The sequence below is a fragment of the Narcine bancroftii genome, chromosome 1 (genome assembly GCF_036971445.1).
Source record: "Narcine bancroftii isolate sNarBan1 chromosome 1, sNarBan1.hap1, whole genome shotgun sequence".
Taxonomy (NCBI): domain Eukaryota; kingdom Metazoa; phylum Chordata; class Chondrichthyes; order Torpediniformes; family Narcinidae; genus Narcine; species Narcine bancroftii.
The window spans coordinates 488,238,963-488,256,342 of record NC_091469.1 but is presented as its reverse complement, the minus strand read 5'-3'; the positions used below and the strand labels follow the sequence as shown (position 1 = coordinate 488,256,342).

The following is a 17,380-nucleotide window of genomic DNA, read 5'->3' as shown; positions in this document are numbered from 1 at the left end:
GACAGGCCGTCAGTGGTAGGGTAGAAGGGCACTCTACTCACATCAGAACGAGGGGTCCAGTCCCTAGAGAGCTCGGTGGACTTTAAGGCTGCATCCTCCATTGTGATTGCAATCCGGGCCACGTCCTCTAGTTTTTCTACCCCTTGTTCGAGCAAACGCAGCCTCACTTCGTTAGATCGGAGCCTGGCCACATAGGCATCCCGGACGAGGTCGCTAGTGATCTCGGCAGCAGTTTTGTCCACACAGTTACAGTCCTTGCCCAATGCCTTTAAAACTTGTAAATATGCCCTGCTGGACTCGCCGGGCTGTTGCTTCCTCGACGCAAGCATGAGCCGGGCATGAACTCTGTTCACCGGTTGATCATACAGTTCCTTCAGTACCTTTATGGCTGCGGTGTAAGTGGTCTCATCCTGGATGTTCTCGTAGACTCTCAAGGACACCATAGACAGCAATGCTGTTAGACGCTGGTTATCCTCCTCTACCTGAATGAATCTCAGGAAGTTTTCAAAGTTCAGCAGCCAGAACTTAAAGGCTTTGAAGGCTGTAGCTGACTGTGGGTCGATATCAAGTTTTTCTGGCCGAGTTAAACGCTCCATCCCTTTCAAAAAAAATTCTTTTTGCTAATAAAATTGTAGAGCTCGTCGAAAGAACCAAAGACTTGTTGATCCAAACCAAGGCTTTTATTAGCAAAAGACCGGAGCTCTTCACAGGTGGCCGACCAGTCCGGAATGATCCGACCTGGCTAGGGACACAACCCTTTAAGGCCCAGACAGTAGGTGTGGCTTAGCTCTCAGCCAATCGCTGTAAGCACAGTCTAGATACAGTAACTATATACACTATGTACATTGGTGATAGATCTGTACTATCACACCCTCACAACCTCAGGTGCTCTATGATGGATGTGCAAGTCAACGGGCAGGAAACAAAGTGCCTGTTCGACAGTTGCAGCACCGAGAGCTTCATTCACCCGAGCGTGGCCCACTCCCTGAAATTAAAAGTCCACCCCACCAACTTCTCGATCGCCCTCGCCACCAAGGATAAGGCTGTTGTTACCCTCGGGCGTTGCTCGGCCAATATAACTGTGGGAGGGAAGACATACATGGGTTTTAGGCTCCTGGTCATGCCCAAACTCTGCGCCCCAGTCATCCTGGGTCTGGATTTCCAGTGCCACCTGCAGAGTGTCACCCTTGCCTTCAGGGGGCCACAACTTCCACTCACATTACACAGCGTGCTGACCTACCAGCCCCAGCCAACCTGTGGCCTCTCCACAATACGCATCAACCCCCCACCCCTGGCGCTCTTCACACACCTTACGCTAGGCTGCAAGCCAATCGCCGGCAGAAGTAGGCGCTATTGCGCCGCAGACGGTGACTTTATCAAGGAGGTGCGGCGACTCCTGGCAGAAGGTGTCATAGAGCCTAGTAACAGCCCTTGGAGAGCCCAAGTCCTGGTGGTCAAAGGGGGAAGTAAGCCAAGGATGGTCGTGGATTACAGCCAGACCACAAACCGGTACACCCAACTGGATGCCTACCCCCTGCCAAGGATAGCCAACATGGTCAGCGAGATAGCCTGCTACCAGGTTTTCTCCACGATTGACCTGAAGTCACCTTATCACCAAATCCCCATCCTCCCAAAGGACAAGCCCTACACCACCTTCAAGGCGGACGGGCACCTGTACCAGTTCCTCCGAGTTCCCTTTGGGGTCATGAACAGGGTCTCCGTCTTCCAGCGGGAGATAAATCGCATGGTCGACTGGCACAAGCTGAAGGTGACATTCCCGTATCTGGATAACGTCACTATCTGCAGCTGTGACCAGCAGGACCACGATCCTAACCTGAAGAAATTCTTCCAGACGGCCGGGGAGCTGAACCTCACTTACATCAAGGAGAAGTGTGTGTTCAGTACCACCCGTCTCGCCATCGGGGTATATCATGGCCCATGGGGTCATCGGTCCAGATCCAGCAAGGATGCGCCAATTAATGGAACTACCTCTCTCCCCAACGCTAAAGGCCCTCTGCAGGTGCCTTGGCCTATTCTCCTACTACTTGCAGTGGGTCCCTTGCTTCTCAGACAAGGTCTGCCCACTGGCCCAAGCTACAACATAGTGGCAGATGCCACTATGCAAGCCGTAGATGAGGACTCCCCCTTCCAGGTAAGGGGTAAATGATATGGAGGGGACTTAAGCTAGCAAATGTTTACCTTGAAAGTGGTGGAATTTGGAACACAGTCCCTGAGGGGAGGTTGAAGATAGAATCTCAAAAACATTTATATGAAGATGAGAAATTTTAAGTCTGAGCATTAAACCTGGTTTTGTAATAAATGGACCCTTGATGGTCAGGATGATTATGATGGGCAGAAAGGCCTATTTCTGTGCTGTTTGATTCAGTGAGTCCATAACCTTGTTGAAGACATTCTGAAAGTTCAAGTAAACAACATGCTCTGGTTCTGAGGTGATTGTTTAAGAATCTAGGGACACGTGTCACAATTCTAACATTTTGGCATTCAGGTCATTTGGAAGGCAGAATTCATGGTTAATGGCAGGATTCTTAACAGATTCTCAAAGTCGCCACACAGGTTGATAATGCTTATAGTATTCTGGCCTTTATTAGTTAGAGGATCAAGACCAAGAGTCGAGAGGTAATGTCACAGCTCTATGAACCTCCGGTTAGACCACATTTGGAATATTGTGTTCAGTTCTGGTCATCTCATTACAGGAAAGATGTGGAAGCTAAGGAGAGAGTGCAGAGGAGCTTTACCAGAATGTTGTCTGGATTGGAGAATGTGTCTTATGAGGCAAGAGCTGGGACTTTTCTCTTTGGAGCATAAAAAAGGATGAAAGGAGACTTGATAGAGGTCTACAAGATTATGAGAGGCATAGGGTGGACAGCCAGAACCGTTTTCACAGTGTGAGAGAGCAAATACCAGGGGGCATATGTACAAGATGAGGGGAGAAAAGTTTAGAGGAGACATTAGGGGTATTTTACTTTTACACAGAGTTTTGGCTGCCTGGAATGTGTTTCCAGGGGTGGTTGAGGAGAATGATGCAATATGGACATTTAAATGATTTCATGCACATGAATGAAAGAAAAATAAAGGGTTGAGGTAGAGAAGGTTTCGTTTATTAAGTCGATACAACATTGTGGGCCAAAAGGCCTGTGCTGTGCTGTAATGTTCTTTGATCTATCCAGTCCTGGAGATTTATTGGCTTTCAGTATCTTTAATTTCTCTGTTACTTTGGCGGGACGGTTAGCGAAGCAGTTAGCGCAACACTGGATACAGGACCAGCAATCGGGACCGGGGTATGAATCCTATGCGGTGTGTAAGGAGTTTGTATGTTCTCCCCGTGTCTGCGTGGATTTTCCCTGGGGGCTCCAGTTCCCCCCCCCCCACCATTCAAAATGTACTGGGGGCTGTAGATCAATTGTATATAATTGGGCGGGATGGGCTCGTGGGCCAAAAGGCCCGTAACCATGCTGTATATCTGAATTGAAATATAAAAATTAAAAATTTTAAATTTAAATTTTTATAATGACTTTTTTGAGAACCAAACACAGTTTTGTGCAGCTATAGAGATGTGGTTTCCCATGCAGACACAAAATGCTGGAGATGCTGGAATTTGGAGCAACAAATGTGGAAAGTTTTGGTGAGTTAAGAAGCATCTGTGGAGGCAAATGAGTGGGCCAAGTTTTGAACAGACACCCTGCATAAGGACTGAAAGTGTGAAGGGAAGATGGCCAATATATAGAAGAGCGAATGAAAGGAGAGACAAACAAGAGAGGTGGGTTGATGCAAAACTTCCACATTCCTTTGCATCTGCAGATACTGCTTCACCCTCTGAGCTCTCCCACCTGTTTGTTTTCAGCCATGCTATGGAGTCTGGGGAAGGTAGCAATCTATTCAGCCACTCTTCAGGTTTCAGCCTGCACATTGACCACTGGTTGAATAAATTGAGAGCAACAAAATCTAAACCTTCAACAGCACCAAATAGCTGGTGACCAGGAAAAGGGCCTCAGAAACACCCAGTAGAGACTGGAATCTGCAGTTAAACACAATCAAAATGTTGACCATATACTTTCTCCTGCTCAATCTGTTCAGTTCCTCCAGCATATTGTGTTTAGAAACTGGTCCTTGTTGAGCTCAGATTTGTTTTGTTCATGCACATGGGGTGGAACCACTCTACGTACAGCTATTAGCACTGTCCGTATATATTGACTGTATGAGCCCCCTGCACCTGTGACTCCTCCTCCTGAAAATCCCCACAAAGATTGTTACGCTCAAATTCCTCCCTCAGTTCCCTTGGAACAGAACCAGTAACATGTCAGATGTGTTGATGTCTTAAGGTGATCAAAGCCTATTAATCACCACTCTCTGTCGAATGTGGTTGATCGATAGTGCTACAGCGTAAGAAATTGAAAAGAAATTGGAGCCATTCACACAATCATTATAAAACACAGAAATGCCGGAGGAATTCAGGAGGTCTCGCAGCATTTCCGGCTTCAAGGTATGATCCTAATCAAGATTTAGGAAATCATATTCTTTCCGGATTCCCGAGGTTATCCAGAAATTCAGCGCCAAGGATCTAAAGATATTGTCGTCACTTAGAAGGAAAATTAAAAATCTAAAAAAGAAATCATGAAGATTTTCTACAACATTTTGAAACTGGGAGAAAGACCCTTTATTGCCGTTGCTAATCAAACACAGTTCAAACATTGTGATGACCTTTCCTCATTCATGTGGCCTTTTACCTCCTTTGAGATATTCCACAAGAACCATTGACATGTTGGGTGATTGAAATGATCACAAAATTATTGCACCCTGAGTTCAGATGGCTTCCAGGATATTTGGTGAATGAGGATGAGTTATTCCCCATGATCTTCACTCTCTACATATAGCACTCAAGTCTTTCAATCTCCTAAAGCCTGCAGAAAAAGTTGAGAATTCTATCAGAGATATTCCAAAGAAAAATCATCAAACTGAAATATTAACTATTTCTCCCTCCACAGTTATTCACTGTTGAATATTTTCGGTATTCTCTTACTTACTATATATGTTCTACTCTGATATCATTGGATTGTGGACCATGTAAAGACCATGGTGGGGAGGCGTTGGGGATTGGAGATAGTCAATACAAGTTTTCTGCTGATGCTACTGGGCTGTTTAAAGCCATTTCTCAGTTAGCCAAAAAATCCAGTCAACTGATACACATCTGGTCCAGAGCGTTTTAGATCATTGGAAACATACTGTACTCTATAAAAAGAAGAGGTCCTCAACAACGCCCCCTGAAGAATACCACAAACAACTGACTGCCAACCAGACTATGTTCCCTCTACACTATCTACAGTATCTCCAACCTTCATGTCATCTCCAAACATACTAACCCAAACCTTCCACATCCTCACCCAAGTCAATTATGAAGATCACAAAGAGCAGGGGTTCGAGAACAGATCCCTGCCGTACATGACTAGTTCTTGACATTCTACTACCACCTCCTACCTTCTGTAGGCAGGCCAATTCTGAGTTCACACAGCCAAGTTTCCATAGATCCTGTGCTTCATCACTTTCTGATTCAGTGTACTGTTTAGAACTTTTCCAAATGTCTTAATGAAACACATTTATTCCACACCGATCACTCAACCTTCATCACCTCCTCATAAAATGTAATTAGTTTCACAAAGCATATCCTGCCCCCTTCCCCTTACAAAACCCAGAGAAGACTATCCCTAAGAAACTTCTCCAATGATTTGCCCACCATTGACATAAGGACTCACTGGTCTATAATTCCCAAGATCCTCCGTATTACCTCTCTTGAACAACGGGACACCATTTGCCATGCTCCAATCTTTCGGTACCACTAATGAGACTAGGAAGGATGCCAGGATCATCGCCAATGCCCAGCAATCTCTTCCCTCACTTCCTGTAGTATCCTGGGGTATATCATGTCCAGCCTCAGGAACATCTCTATCCTGATGCTTTTCAGAAGCTCCAGGACTTCCTTTTTCTTAATCTTGACATGCTCCAACATATAATCCTGCTCTACACTGAGCTCACATTCATTAAGTTCTTGTTTAATCATTACGTCTGGCAGTGTAGCTGGACCTGCTGCAATAGGTTCAAGACGGCAATGCCTCTGTTCAGCAGTGGCCATGAGGAATTGCAGAGTCTGGGTGAGCAATGTATCAGTGCACGACACCAGAAACGGGGAGAACACCCCCCCCCCCACCATGGAGAAGGAGAAGCAGAGGAGACGACCCTATGGATGGTGACCATGGTGGCGGACTGGCGAGGGGCTCTGAAGCTGAAGGACACATACAGGCAGCAAATTGTTCATGACTTGTGGGCAATGAATTCACACAGGCTAAGGGCTGCTAGCGACTTGAGGTCAAAGGACTCACACCAGGCTGCCAGCTGCTGGTGACTGGCTCATGAGAAGCAGGAATCAGAACTGAGGGCAAGAAGGGCTCCCAAAGGGCCCCGGGCACTGAAGGCTTCCTCATTGTGTCGGAGGTTTGGATCTCAGCTTGGGTTGCCTAGGGTTTGAACTGAACTGGAGTCTTGTGCAGCTGCAGAGGCTGTGGGAGATGAATCTATGGATTCAATGACTCTGGTGGGATTCTCTTTTGCTTCTCCTAACTGTAAGGGGAGCCAGGCAGTGCTCATGCTAGTGGTAGATCTTTGCCTGCTTATGGCAAACTGAAGGCAAGTTCATGTAATATAACTTTTCTGTTTTAATACATGACAATAAATAGTGTCTGATCTGACCTATCAATCTACTGCAGGTTAATTCACTGTGGCGAGCCCAACACAGTGTGTTTGTGTGACACCAATTACTCGGTGAAAGAGACCTTGGTGTGATAGCACGGTAACTGTGAAGGCATGGTTGGTGTAGCAGTTGGGACCAATGCTTGAATCCCATGCTGTCTGTAAAGAGTTTGTACCTTCTCCCTGTGCTATGTGGGTTTTCCCCCTCACAATTCAAAAACTATCGGTGTTGTTGGTTAATTGTGTGTCAATTGGGTGGCACCGACTCATGGGCCAAAATGGCCTGTTAACATGCAGTATGTCTAATATTTAAAAATAATTATTAATAGAATTTTAAAACTTACTTATTTTGGAACAACATTGCCAGACTTCATATCTTGGTCACAACTGCATCCGGGGTTCAATTCCTGCTGTTAACAAAAGAACAAAATACTCTTAGTAGACCATCACTAATAAAATCATTACTCCAGACAAGTGTGAAGGAGAGGTTGTGAGAGTGAGAGATAGAATTCAGGATAAAATGAATGAGATGGTGAAATGAGGGTGCAGAAGTTTGTTAAAGAAAGAAATTGATTAGTGGATCAGAATTTAGCAGTGAAAACACAGAAAAGCTAGAGGAGCTCAGCAGGTCTCGCAGCATCCATAGGAAGTAAAAATATATAACCGATGACAGTCCCAAAATGTCATAGATACTTTGAAGAAGGGCTTAGGTCCAAAAAGATGGTTTTATATCTTTACCTCTTATGGATACTGTGAGAACTGTTGAGCTCCTCCAGTATTTCTGTGTTTTCACTACAATCACAGCATCTGTTGCCTTTCATGTTTCACAGAATTCAACAGAGTGCGTTAGATGATTAGTCAAAGAATGTTTTTATAGTCAACATGCAAAATGAGAATATTACCAATCATTCACCACTATCTTTCAGAGGAATGAAGGACATTCACTGCACACTTGGATGATATCTTGATTTTGGGAGTCTCAAAAGACAAACACATGGAATTTGGAAGAAGAGTTGAGAATAACGGAAAAGACAGTTGTAATTTTTACTTTCCAGGCAAAGAACACTTTGTGTGTGATACCAAGCCAAAAGACTAAAGTATTTCAAGAGAAGGCAAAAGACATTACCAAGGCTCCTGCCTCAACTAATTTAACTTACTCACAGCACATCTGAGACTGTTGAATTCTTATAATAAATTCTTGGCAAAGTTAGCAATACTTTTAGGTCCACTGCACTAATACATTGCAATAATGTTTAGTGGTACTGGACCAGAGGTCAAGAACTTTTTTTAGTCAATGGAAAGAATTGCTGCAGTGTTTGCTCACTTCTAGTGAAGTGTCACCAGATAGCATGAATGTTGTGCTATTCCATAAGACATCGGAGCAGAAATAGGCTATTCAGCCCATCGAGTCTACCCCACCATTCATTCATGATCCATTTTCCCACTCAACCCCATTGCCCGGCTTTCTCCCCATAGTTTTTGATGCCCTGGTTAATCAAGAACCTATCAATCTTCTTCTTAAATACACCCAATGACCCGGCCTCCACAACCACCTGTGGCATCACACTCTACAGATTCACCACTCTCTAACTAAAGAAATTCCTCTTTATCTCTGTTCTAAGTGGATGCCCTTCAATCCTGAATTTTTGCCCTCCTGTCCTAAACTATATAGGAAACAACCTTTCTACATCGACTCTGTCCCTGCCTTTCAACATTCAAAATGTTTCAATGAGATCCCCCCACCTCATTCTCTTAAATTTCAAGGAGTACAGGCCAAGAGCTGTCAAACGCTCTTCATATGATAGCCCTTTCATTTCCAGAATCATCAGTGCGAGCCTTCTCTGAATCCTCTTACTGGATAGAAGATGGTTGGGAAAAGCTGATTGGGTTTATGTCCAGAAGACTGACTGCAGCACATCCATCTGGATTTTTAAAAAAAGGTTTGTATCATGTTCCTATTTGGCGCACTTACACTTCACTTACACACATCACAAACTCATGATTTGCAGTTCCAAACAAATTCAAAGGCGTGCTTTCACTACCTTGAGATGATCTGAATGTAATATTGTTTTCAAAGCTGAGAAACAGCATTGAGCCACAGATGCACATAGTCATCTTAAAATGCTAGACCCCACCTGTAGAAGGTCCTTGATTCGAAAGAATCAAAGAATGACCTGGTCTGGCTAGGAGCAACCCTTTAAGACCTGCCAATAGGCGTGGCTACGCTCTCAGCCAATCACAATCATTCTACACTACAATCTATACATTGGTGATAGAATCTGTAGTATCACCCCACCATTGATTAAAATGCCAAAGACAACTGAACAAATGCAGAGCCAAGTGCTGCTGGTGGATGGTTTATCCAGTATTGCCTCTGCGAATTTAACAGGAAATGGCTGTGCATTGTTTCAATTGTTCAAAAGTATGTGAAGCAGGGGCAACCTGATAGAGAAAGAACCACAGTTAATTCCCTACTATTCCTAAAACTTAGAAATAAGTTCAAGATGGATGCATGCAGAGAGCTGGAGTTCTCTTTCTCCACAAGGTTAGACGATGTTTCTGAAACAGGTGTGTCAGGCATACCCCAGATTTGCTTGGATATAGAGGTTAGACTGTCTCCAATATAGATTGAGAAATTTAGTCTTGAACCAAATATAAAATAACACAGAAAAGTAACAGCTTTTACTCCCTTGCATCCTTAGGAAGGAACTGAGCAGCCAAGGCGAAGACTCTGTGATAATTATGCACAACCTTTATTATATAAGATCCCTGATCATTCAAATTGGATGTTCAATGAACACTGCAGGATTAAGTATCTTTCTAGTTTAGACTGTTATTGATTAATACATCAAATGCATTAACACATCAATTAATTAACCAAAATATCAATGCAGAAAAACAACTTGGTTTGTGCTTATGCTGGGACAGTTGCAAAAACTAAGGACAGTGAGGGGAGGAGGTGGGGCACGAGGATGTGTGTGGCCTGGCAATGAGAGTCAAGCTGAGATTCCATTAGCCCTGAGCAAAGACAGAGAAAGGCTATCTCTTGTGTGTTGCCTGATAACAACCTGACTTGATAAATTTCCAACATTCTGGTTTCTGTCTGAAATCATGTGATTTACAGGAATTATAGGAATCAAACCAGTAAAAATATCCTAGAGGAGGGGGACAAATTGTTAGGTCTGCTTTGTTCGAGAATGAGTGAGTCAGACACCAGACTGAGTCGAAATCAAGGTTCTTTATTACCGGATTGTAACACTTGCAACTAACAGTGTTAGTTGGAGAAGGCGCATTCTCCCGATATCAGCAAGTGGTGGTTTTTTTATACCTCAGGATACGCACTTAGTAAATTATCATACCATTACATTGTCCAATGAATAAGCTGTTGCTACCCTTCACTGTTAGTCTGCTGCTCATCAGCTTGTTAGTGCCACACTTATCTTGAGCGTACAAGGTCACACCTGCATCCTGTTACTCCTTAGTACTGGGTGACTTCTTCTCCGGTCCCATCTCATGATGTTTTTACCTTACAACATCTGTGTGATTGGTCCACAAAATGGCGCATCGTGTAGATGGACATTGCACAGCTTAATGCTTGCTGCCTAGGAGGAGATTGCTTTGAGGATAGTTAATGTTAGACAGTGATGATAAAGTTAAACCTATGTCTTTGTATATTCAGAGAGCTCCTTGATCCTCTACAGAGGTGAAGGACCTTCCATAGGCCTGTATATCAAATAAAGGGAATTGGTTAAAGAAAAGCCTGGAACCTTCTGTGGTGATATGTAATGATACCACTAGGTCATTAGGAGTCATCCCGGTGACCTTGTCTATAAAGGAGTCCAGAGCTACAATCTAGCCTTCCAGGTTCGTCTCGCAGAGAGACAAGACCTCTTGTAATTCCACCACTAGGTCACCAGGGGTCATCCTGGTGACCTTGTCTATAAAGCAGTCCAGAGCTACAGTCTAGCCTTCCAGGTTCGTCTCGCAGAGAGACAAGACCTCTTGTAATTCCACCACTAGGTCACCAGGGGTCATCCTGGTGACCTTGTCTATAAAGCAGTCCAGAGCTACAGTCTAGCCTTCCAGGTTTGTCTTGCAGAGAGACAAGACCTCTTAGTGTCCATATTAGTTTATTAAATTTTACTGACAATAACCACAACTGCAGTGCGAGTATAAGACAGCTTTAATAAACTAATATGTAGCTCTGGACTGCTTTATATACAAGGTCACTGGGATGACCCCTGGTGACTTAGTGGTATCATTGCATATCACCACACCTTCATTCCACAGGAAGGTAAGCTGCTGAATGGAAACTCACCACAGAATTTGGATTGAGGATTGACACTGATCCTCCTCAATATTTCAATGTCAAATACTACGATTGAAAAGTTTAGGCAAGGATTCAATGTTCGCGAATGGTTTCCGTTGCTAGTTTCATAAAAGGAAGTTACTTCATGAGTGCAGAATTTGAGGATAATTTATTTATGGTATGCTGGCCTTCATTAGTTGGGGAATTGAGTTCAAGAGTCGAGAGGTAATGTTGCAGCGCTATAGAACTCTTGTTAGACCACCGTAGAGCTCGTCGAAAGAATCAACGACTTGTTGATCCAAACCAAGGCTTTTATTAGCAAAAGACAGGAGCTCTTCACAGGTGGCCGACCAGTCTGGAATGATCCGACCTGGCTAGGGACACAACCCTTTAAGGCCCAGACAGTAGGCGTGGCTTAGCTCTCAGCCAATCGCTGTAAGCACAGTCTAGATACTGTAACTATATACACTATATACATTGGTGATAGATCTGTACTATCACAACCACACTTGGGGGAGCGATCATCGAGGGAGTGGTCATTGTCGGAGTGGACTGAGTCAGAGTGGTAAGGCTTTGCCTCAACAAGCTTCAGTGAGAACAGGTAAAGGGCAAGTTGAAGTAAGAAAAGGACACATTATTCGAGAAACAAAGGATTTAGCAAGAAGGTACAGGTAAGGGCAGGATTTAGATATCATATATTTTGTTCATCTAATGATAAACATAGGGAATAATAGCCAAGGCAGGGGAATATTCCTAATGCAAACCATGGGTCCTCAGGGCAGCCAGCAGTGTCTCTGATGACTTAATCTGTGAGAAATGCATCCACCTGCAGCTCCTAACAAACCAAGTTAAGGAATTGGAGCTGGAGTTAGATGAATTTCTGATCATTTGGGAGGCAGAGTGAGTGATAAGACAGGAGTTGCATGGACACTATCACACCAAAGAGTCAGGAGGAGGGTAGATGGGTGACAGTCAGGAGAGGGAAAGAGAACAGACAGGCAGCCCTGTGGCCGTTCCCCTCAATAAAAATATTTTCATTTGGATACTATGGGGGAGGGGGGATGGGAAATGACCTACCAGGCACAAGCCATGGCGATCAGGTCTCTGGCACGGAGTCTGATCCTGTGGGTAAGGGAAGGGAAGAGAAGAGGTGAACTGTAGTGATAGGGTATTCCATAGTTTAGGGGACAAATAAGAGGTTCTGTGGAAGAGATCAAATATCCTGGATGGTATGTTGCCTCCCTGGTGACAAGGTTCGAGATATCTCAGATCGAGTTCACGTCATTCTCAGGAAAGATGATGTTGTGGTTCATATAGAGACCAATGATGTGGGTGGAAGAGTGAGGAGGTCCTGCAAGGAGGGGTCAGAGAGTTAGGAGCTAGGTTGAAGGATAGGACTTCCAGGGTAGTGATCTCAGGATTGCTATCCTATGACATGTGCCAGTGAGGCTAGAAATAGGAGGATGATGCAGTTTAGCATGTGGCGAAGCCAAGCCAAAAGAAAAGAAAGAAAAGAAAGATATGATGCAGGGGGGAGGGTTTCAGGTTTCTGGATCATTGGGCTCTCCACCAGAGAAGGTGGGGCTTGTTTCAAATGGGATGGATTTGTACCTGAACTGAAGGGGGACTAATATCCTTATGGGAAGGTTTACTAGTGCTGCTCTAGTGGGTTTAAATTAGATTTGCAGGGGGATGGGAACCAGAGTGCCAGAGCAGATAGAGCAGTGGAGGAGGAAAAAGATGATGTGAAAATTATATGCTCCGCTAGAATTTTCTTTTCTTTCTTTTTCAATCTTTTTATTATTATTATAATTTATAAACACTTACAGTTCAAAGAGATATAAAAAAATACATAGTAAGTAATGAATTAATACAGAGATATTAAACAATAATATTACAGAATAAAAATATATCATAAAAAAAAATGTTTGATCAGTTTAGGGTGTGAACTATCTCTAAAAAAAAGATATAATTAATAACAATATATGAAAAAAGAGAAAAAAAAACCCCAAAAAAGAAGAAAAAACAAATCTGAATTTAAAAAAAACTTAAAAAAAAAACCTACAGATATAGCTAAACCACGCCGATCACTCCGATCTCATCTTACAGCCCAATTATCATACATAATCATAGAAAGAAAACAGAGCCAGATCAACTCACCACAAATGAAAATATTGAATAAATGGTCGCCAGGTTAACTCAAACTTAGAAGGGGATTCGTAGACAGAGTTTCTAATTTTCTCTAAATTTAAATATAGTATAGTTTGGGTAAACCATTGGAAAACAGTGGGAGGATTAACCTCTTTCCAATTCAATAGTATAGATCTTCTAGCCATTAGTGTAAGAAAAGCAATTATACGATCCGCAGGAGGAGATAAATAAGTCAAATCTATCATAGGTAATCCAAAAATTGCAGTAATGGGATGTGGTTGTAAATCAATATTCAAAACAGTAGATATAATGGAAAAAATTTCCTTCCAATAATTCTGTAAAGAGGGACAGGACCAAAACATATGTGTAAGGGAAGCTATTTCCAATTGACATTTATCACATATAGGATCGATATGAGAATAAAAGCGATGGAGTTTATCTTTAGAGATATGAGCTCTATGAACAACTTTAAACTGTATTAGTGAATGTTTTGCACATAGAGAAGAGGAGTTTACCAGTCGCAGAATTTTATTCCAATTTTGATTAGAAATATGAAGGTTGAGTTCTCTTTCCCAATCATTTTAAACTTTTTAAAGAATTTTCTAAACGGCATCTATTTCAATCAAGGAGAATTGTAGGAAAGGCAGGCAAGCTTAGAACATGGATTGGCATGTGGAATTATGATATTGTGGCCATTGGTTGAAGGAGGGGCAGGACTAGCAGCTCAATGTTCCAGCCTTTAGACTTTAGACACGATAGAATGGAGGGGATAAAAGGGGGTGGAGTGGCACTGCATGTCAGGGAAAATATCACAGCTGTGCTCAGGAAGGACAAACCAGAGGGCTCGTCTACTGAGGCATCATGGGTGGAGCTGAGGAATGGGAAAGGTATGACCACACTCATTGGAGGAGTAAATCTGTAGAGAGATAGCAGACAGCTGCAGGAAACATAAGGTTGTGATAGTAGCAGATTTTAATTTCCACATATTGACTGGGACTCCCATACTGTAAAAGGACTGGATGGTTCGGAGTTCGTCAAATGTGTTCAGGAAAATTTTGTAAATCAATATATAGAGAGAATGCAATACTGGATCTCCTATAAAGTATCAAGACAGGACAGGTGACTGAGGTACATGTAGGAGAACATTTTAGGTCTAGTGATCATAATGCCATTAGTTTCAAGTTAATTATGGAGAAGGATGGGTCTGGGTCTCAGGTTGAGATTCTAAATTGGAGAAAACCCAATTTTGAGGAGATAAGAAAGGATCTATAATGTGTGGAATGGGACAAGTTGTTTTCAGGCAAGGATGTGTGAGGTCAATGGAGAACCTTCAAAGGTGAAATTTTGAAAGTGCAGAGTTTATATGTTCCTATCAGGATTAATGACAAAGTTAACAGGCATAAGGAACCTTAGTTATCGAGGGATATTGGGGATCTAGTTTGAAAGAAGACAGAGATGTATAACAGGTTTAGGCAACATGGAGCAAATGAGATATTTGAGGAGTATGAAAAAATGCAAGAAAAACCTCAAGAAAGAAATCAGGAAGGTTAAAAGAAAAAATGAGGTTGCTTTGGCGACAATGTGAAGGAAAATCCTAAGGGTTTCTACAGGTATATTAAGAGGAAAAGGATAGTGAGGGACAAAATTGGTCCCCTTGAAGATCAGAGTGGTCGGCTTTGTATGGAGCCAGAAGAGATGGGGAAGATCTTCAATGTCTTTTTTTTCATTAGTATTCACTCAGGAAACAGGCACAGAGTCATGGGAAGTAAGGAAAACAAGTAGTGAGGTCATGAATCAATACAGATTAAAGAGCAGGAAGTGCTTGCAGTCGTAAAGCAAATAAGGATGGATAAATCCCCATGGCCTGACAAGATATTCCCTCAGGCCTTGAGGGAGGCTAGTGTAGAAATTGGAGAGGCTCTGGCAGAAATATTTAAAATGTCTTTAGTGACGTGTGTTGTGCCGGAGGATTGGAGGGTAGCTCATGCTGTTCTGTTGTTTAAAAAAGGCTATAAAGTAACTCTGGAAAATGTAGGTGGTGAGCCTGACATCAGTAGTAGGTAAATTACTGGAAGGTGTTTTAAAATTGTATATACAATTATTTAGATAACTAGAAAATGATTAGGGATAATCAACATGGCTTTGTGGGTAGTAGGTCCTGTTTAACCAATCTTATAGAGTTTTTGAGGAGGGTATCCAGAAAGTTGATGGAAGAAAGGCTGTGGATGTTGTCTACATGGAATTTCATAAGGCTATTGACAAATTCCAACATGGGAGGTTAGTCAGGAAGCTTCAGACACTAGGTATTTATGATGAAGTAGTGAACTGGATTCGTCAATGGCTGGACAAGAGAAGCCAGAGAGTAGTGGTGGATGATTGCTTCTCAGACTGGAGGCAGTGGTGTGCCTCAGGGATTAGTGCTGAGATCATGTAGTTTTTCATTTATATCAATGATCTGGATGATAATATGGTAAATTGGATCAGCAAGTTTGCAGATGGCAGCAAGTTTAGAGGCATTGTGGACAGCAGTGGCATCTGGGCCAGCTGGAAAATGGGCTGAAAAATGGCAGATGAATTTAATGCCGACAAGTGCGAGGTGTTGCATTTTGGAAGGATAAACTAAGGTGAATGGTAGGGCACTGAGGAGTGTGGTAGAACAGAGGGACAAGGGAATACAGATACGTAATTCCCTGAAAGTGGTGTCACAGGTAGACAGGGTTGTAAAGAGTGCTTCATACATCAAAGTATTGGGCACATGAGTTGGGATGTTATGGTAAAATTGTATAACATATTGGTGAGGCCATATTTGGAATACTGTGTTCAGTTTTGGTCACCTAACTACAGGAAAGATATCAATAAGATAGAAAGAGGGCAGAGAAGATGGTATAATGAGATGCAAAATTGTATATCTTTGGAAAAAAATTACGTATAGTTTAAGGAATCGAGTTGAAAATTTTTATACTATTTGGAAACCATATATGGATTTTATGGATAATTTTCCATCCACCTCTTCTATCTTATCCACTCCTTTTAATTAGTAATTTTTAATAACAATTAATGATTGGCTATGCTAATATTATTGTATATTAAATGGTAGGTGTTTCTTTCTTTTCTTTCCGTTTTTTACTTTTGGGTGGGGGGATGGGGAGAAAAATATAAAAGTATTTTTTGTACATTTGGCTATGGATATTTGATTAATGTTTTATTCATTTTTTTCCTGTAATGATGCAAACAATTAAATACTTAATTTTTAAAAGAGGGCAGAGAAGATTTACCAGGATGTTGCCTGGACTTTAGGAATTGAGTTACAGGGAAAGGTTAAACAGGTCAGGACTTTATTCCCTGGAGCGCAGAAGAATGAGGGGAGATTTGATAGAGGCATTTAAAATTATGAGGGGTATGGACAGAGTAAATGTAGGTCGGCTTTTTCCACTGAGGTTGGGTGAGATACAAACCAGAGGACATGGGTTAAGAGTGAAAGGAGAAAAGTTTAGGGAGAACTTCTTCACACAGAGAATGGGGGGCGTGTGTAATGAGCTGCCAGCTGAGGTGGTGAATGCAGGTTCTACTTTAACATTTAAAAAGAACTTGGATAGGCATATGGATGGGAGAGGTATGGAGGGCTATGGTCTCAGTGCAGGTCAGTGGGACTGGGCAAAAAAAAAATCGTTCAGCACAGACTAAAAGGATCAAAGGGGCCTGTTTCTGTGCTGTAGTGTTCTATGGTTCTATTGTGTTCAGTTCTGATCACCTAATTACAAGAAGGATATGGAAGTTACGGAGAGCATGCAGAGGTGATTTGCCCCAGGATGTTACCTGGATTGGAGATGTGCTTTATGAGGCAAGGTTAGCAGAGCTAAGGCTTTGGAATGGAGAAGAATGTGAGGTGACTTACTAGAGGTCTACAAGATTATGAGAGGCATAGCGGGTGCTGTGCTGAAATGTGCTCTGTTCTATAAATCATGTAACATCTGCTTAATTTCATCCTTCCTTGAATGGATAGCAAGGGGGCAGCCATGGTTCCAGATTGGTTGCATTATACTGTTGTTCTACAACTGGGTATAATCAACTTTAGATCTCATCACTCCTCACTTAAATACTGAACAAATGACTGAATTTCTCCAGAAGGTTACTTATAGAACATGGAACATTTCAACACCA

General features: G+C 42.5%; 1 protein-coding gene and 1 long non-coding RNA gene across 27 annotated transcripts in view; one reads left to right on the top strand and one right to left on the bottom strand.

Annotated features, from left to right (window-relative positions):
- The window catches only part of LOC138751971 (uncharacterized), a 157,835-nt gene that overhangs the window by 134,687 nt on the left and 5,768 nt on the right, over positions 1–17,380 (top strand). For 24 of the 26 annotated variants that reach the window (XM_069915053.1, XM_069915055.1, XM_069915070.1 and 21 more), the window contains one exon: positions 8,580–8,699. The exons of 1 other annotated variant lie outside the window; for it this stretch is intronic. In XM_069915053.1, coding sequence (XP_069771154.1) covers positions 8,580–8,581 — 2 coding nt within the window. In that variant the 3' untranslated portion in view covers positions 8,582–8,699. One more of the 26 variants, XM_069915058.1, reaches the window with a different exon arrangement.
- LOC138751974 (uncharacterized) overlaps positions 4,679–17,380 on the bottom strand; it is a 32,847-nt gene continuing 20,145 nt past the window's right edge. The window contains exons 6-7 of the long non-coding RNA XR_011350298.1: positions 7,104–7,169; positions 4,679–4,919 (exon numbers count right to left, since the gene is read on the bottom strand). This is a non-coding gene — a long non-coding RNA (uncharacterized lncRNA). The remainder of the gene's footprint in view (positions 4,920–7,103; positions 7,170–17,380) is intronic.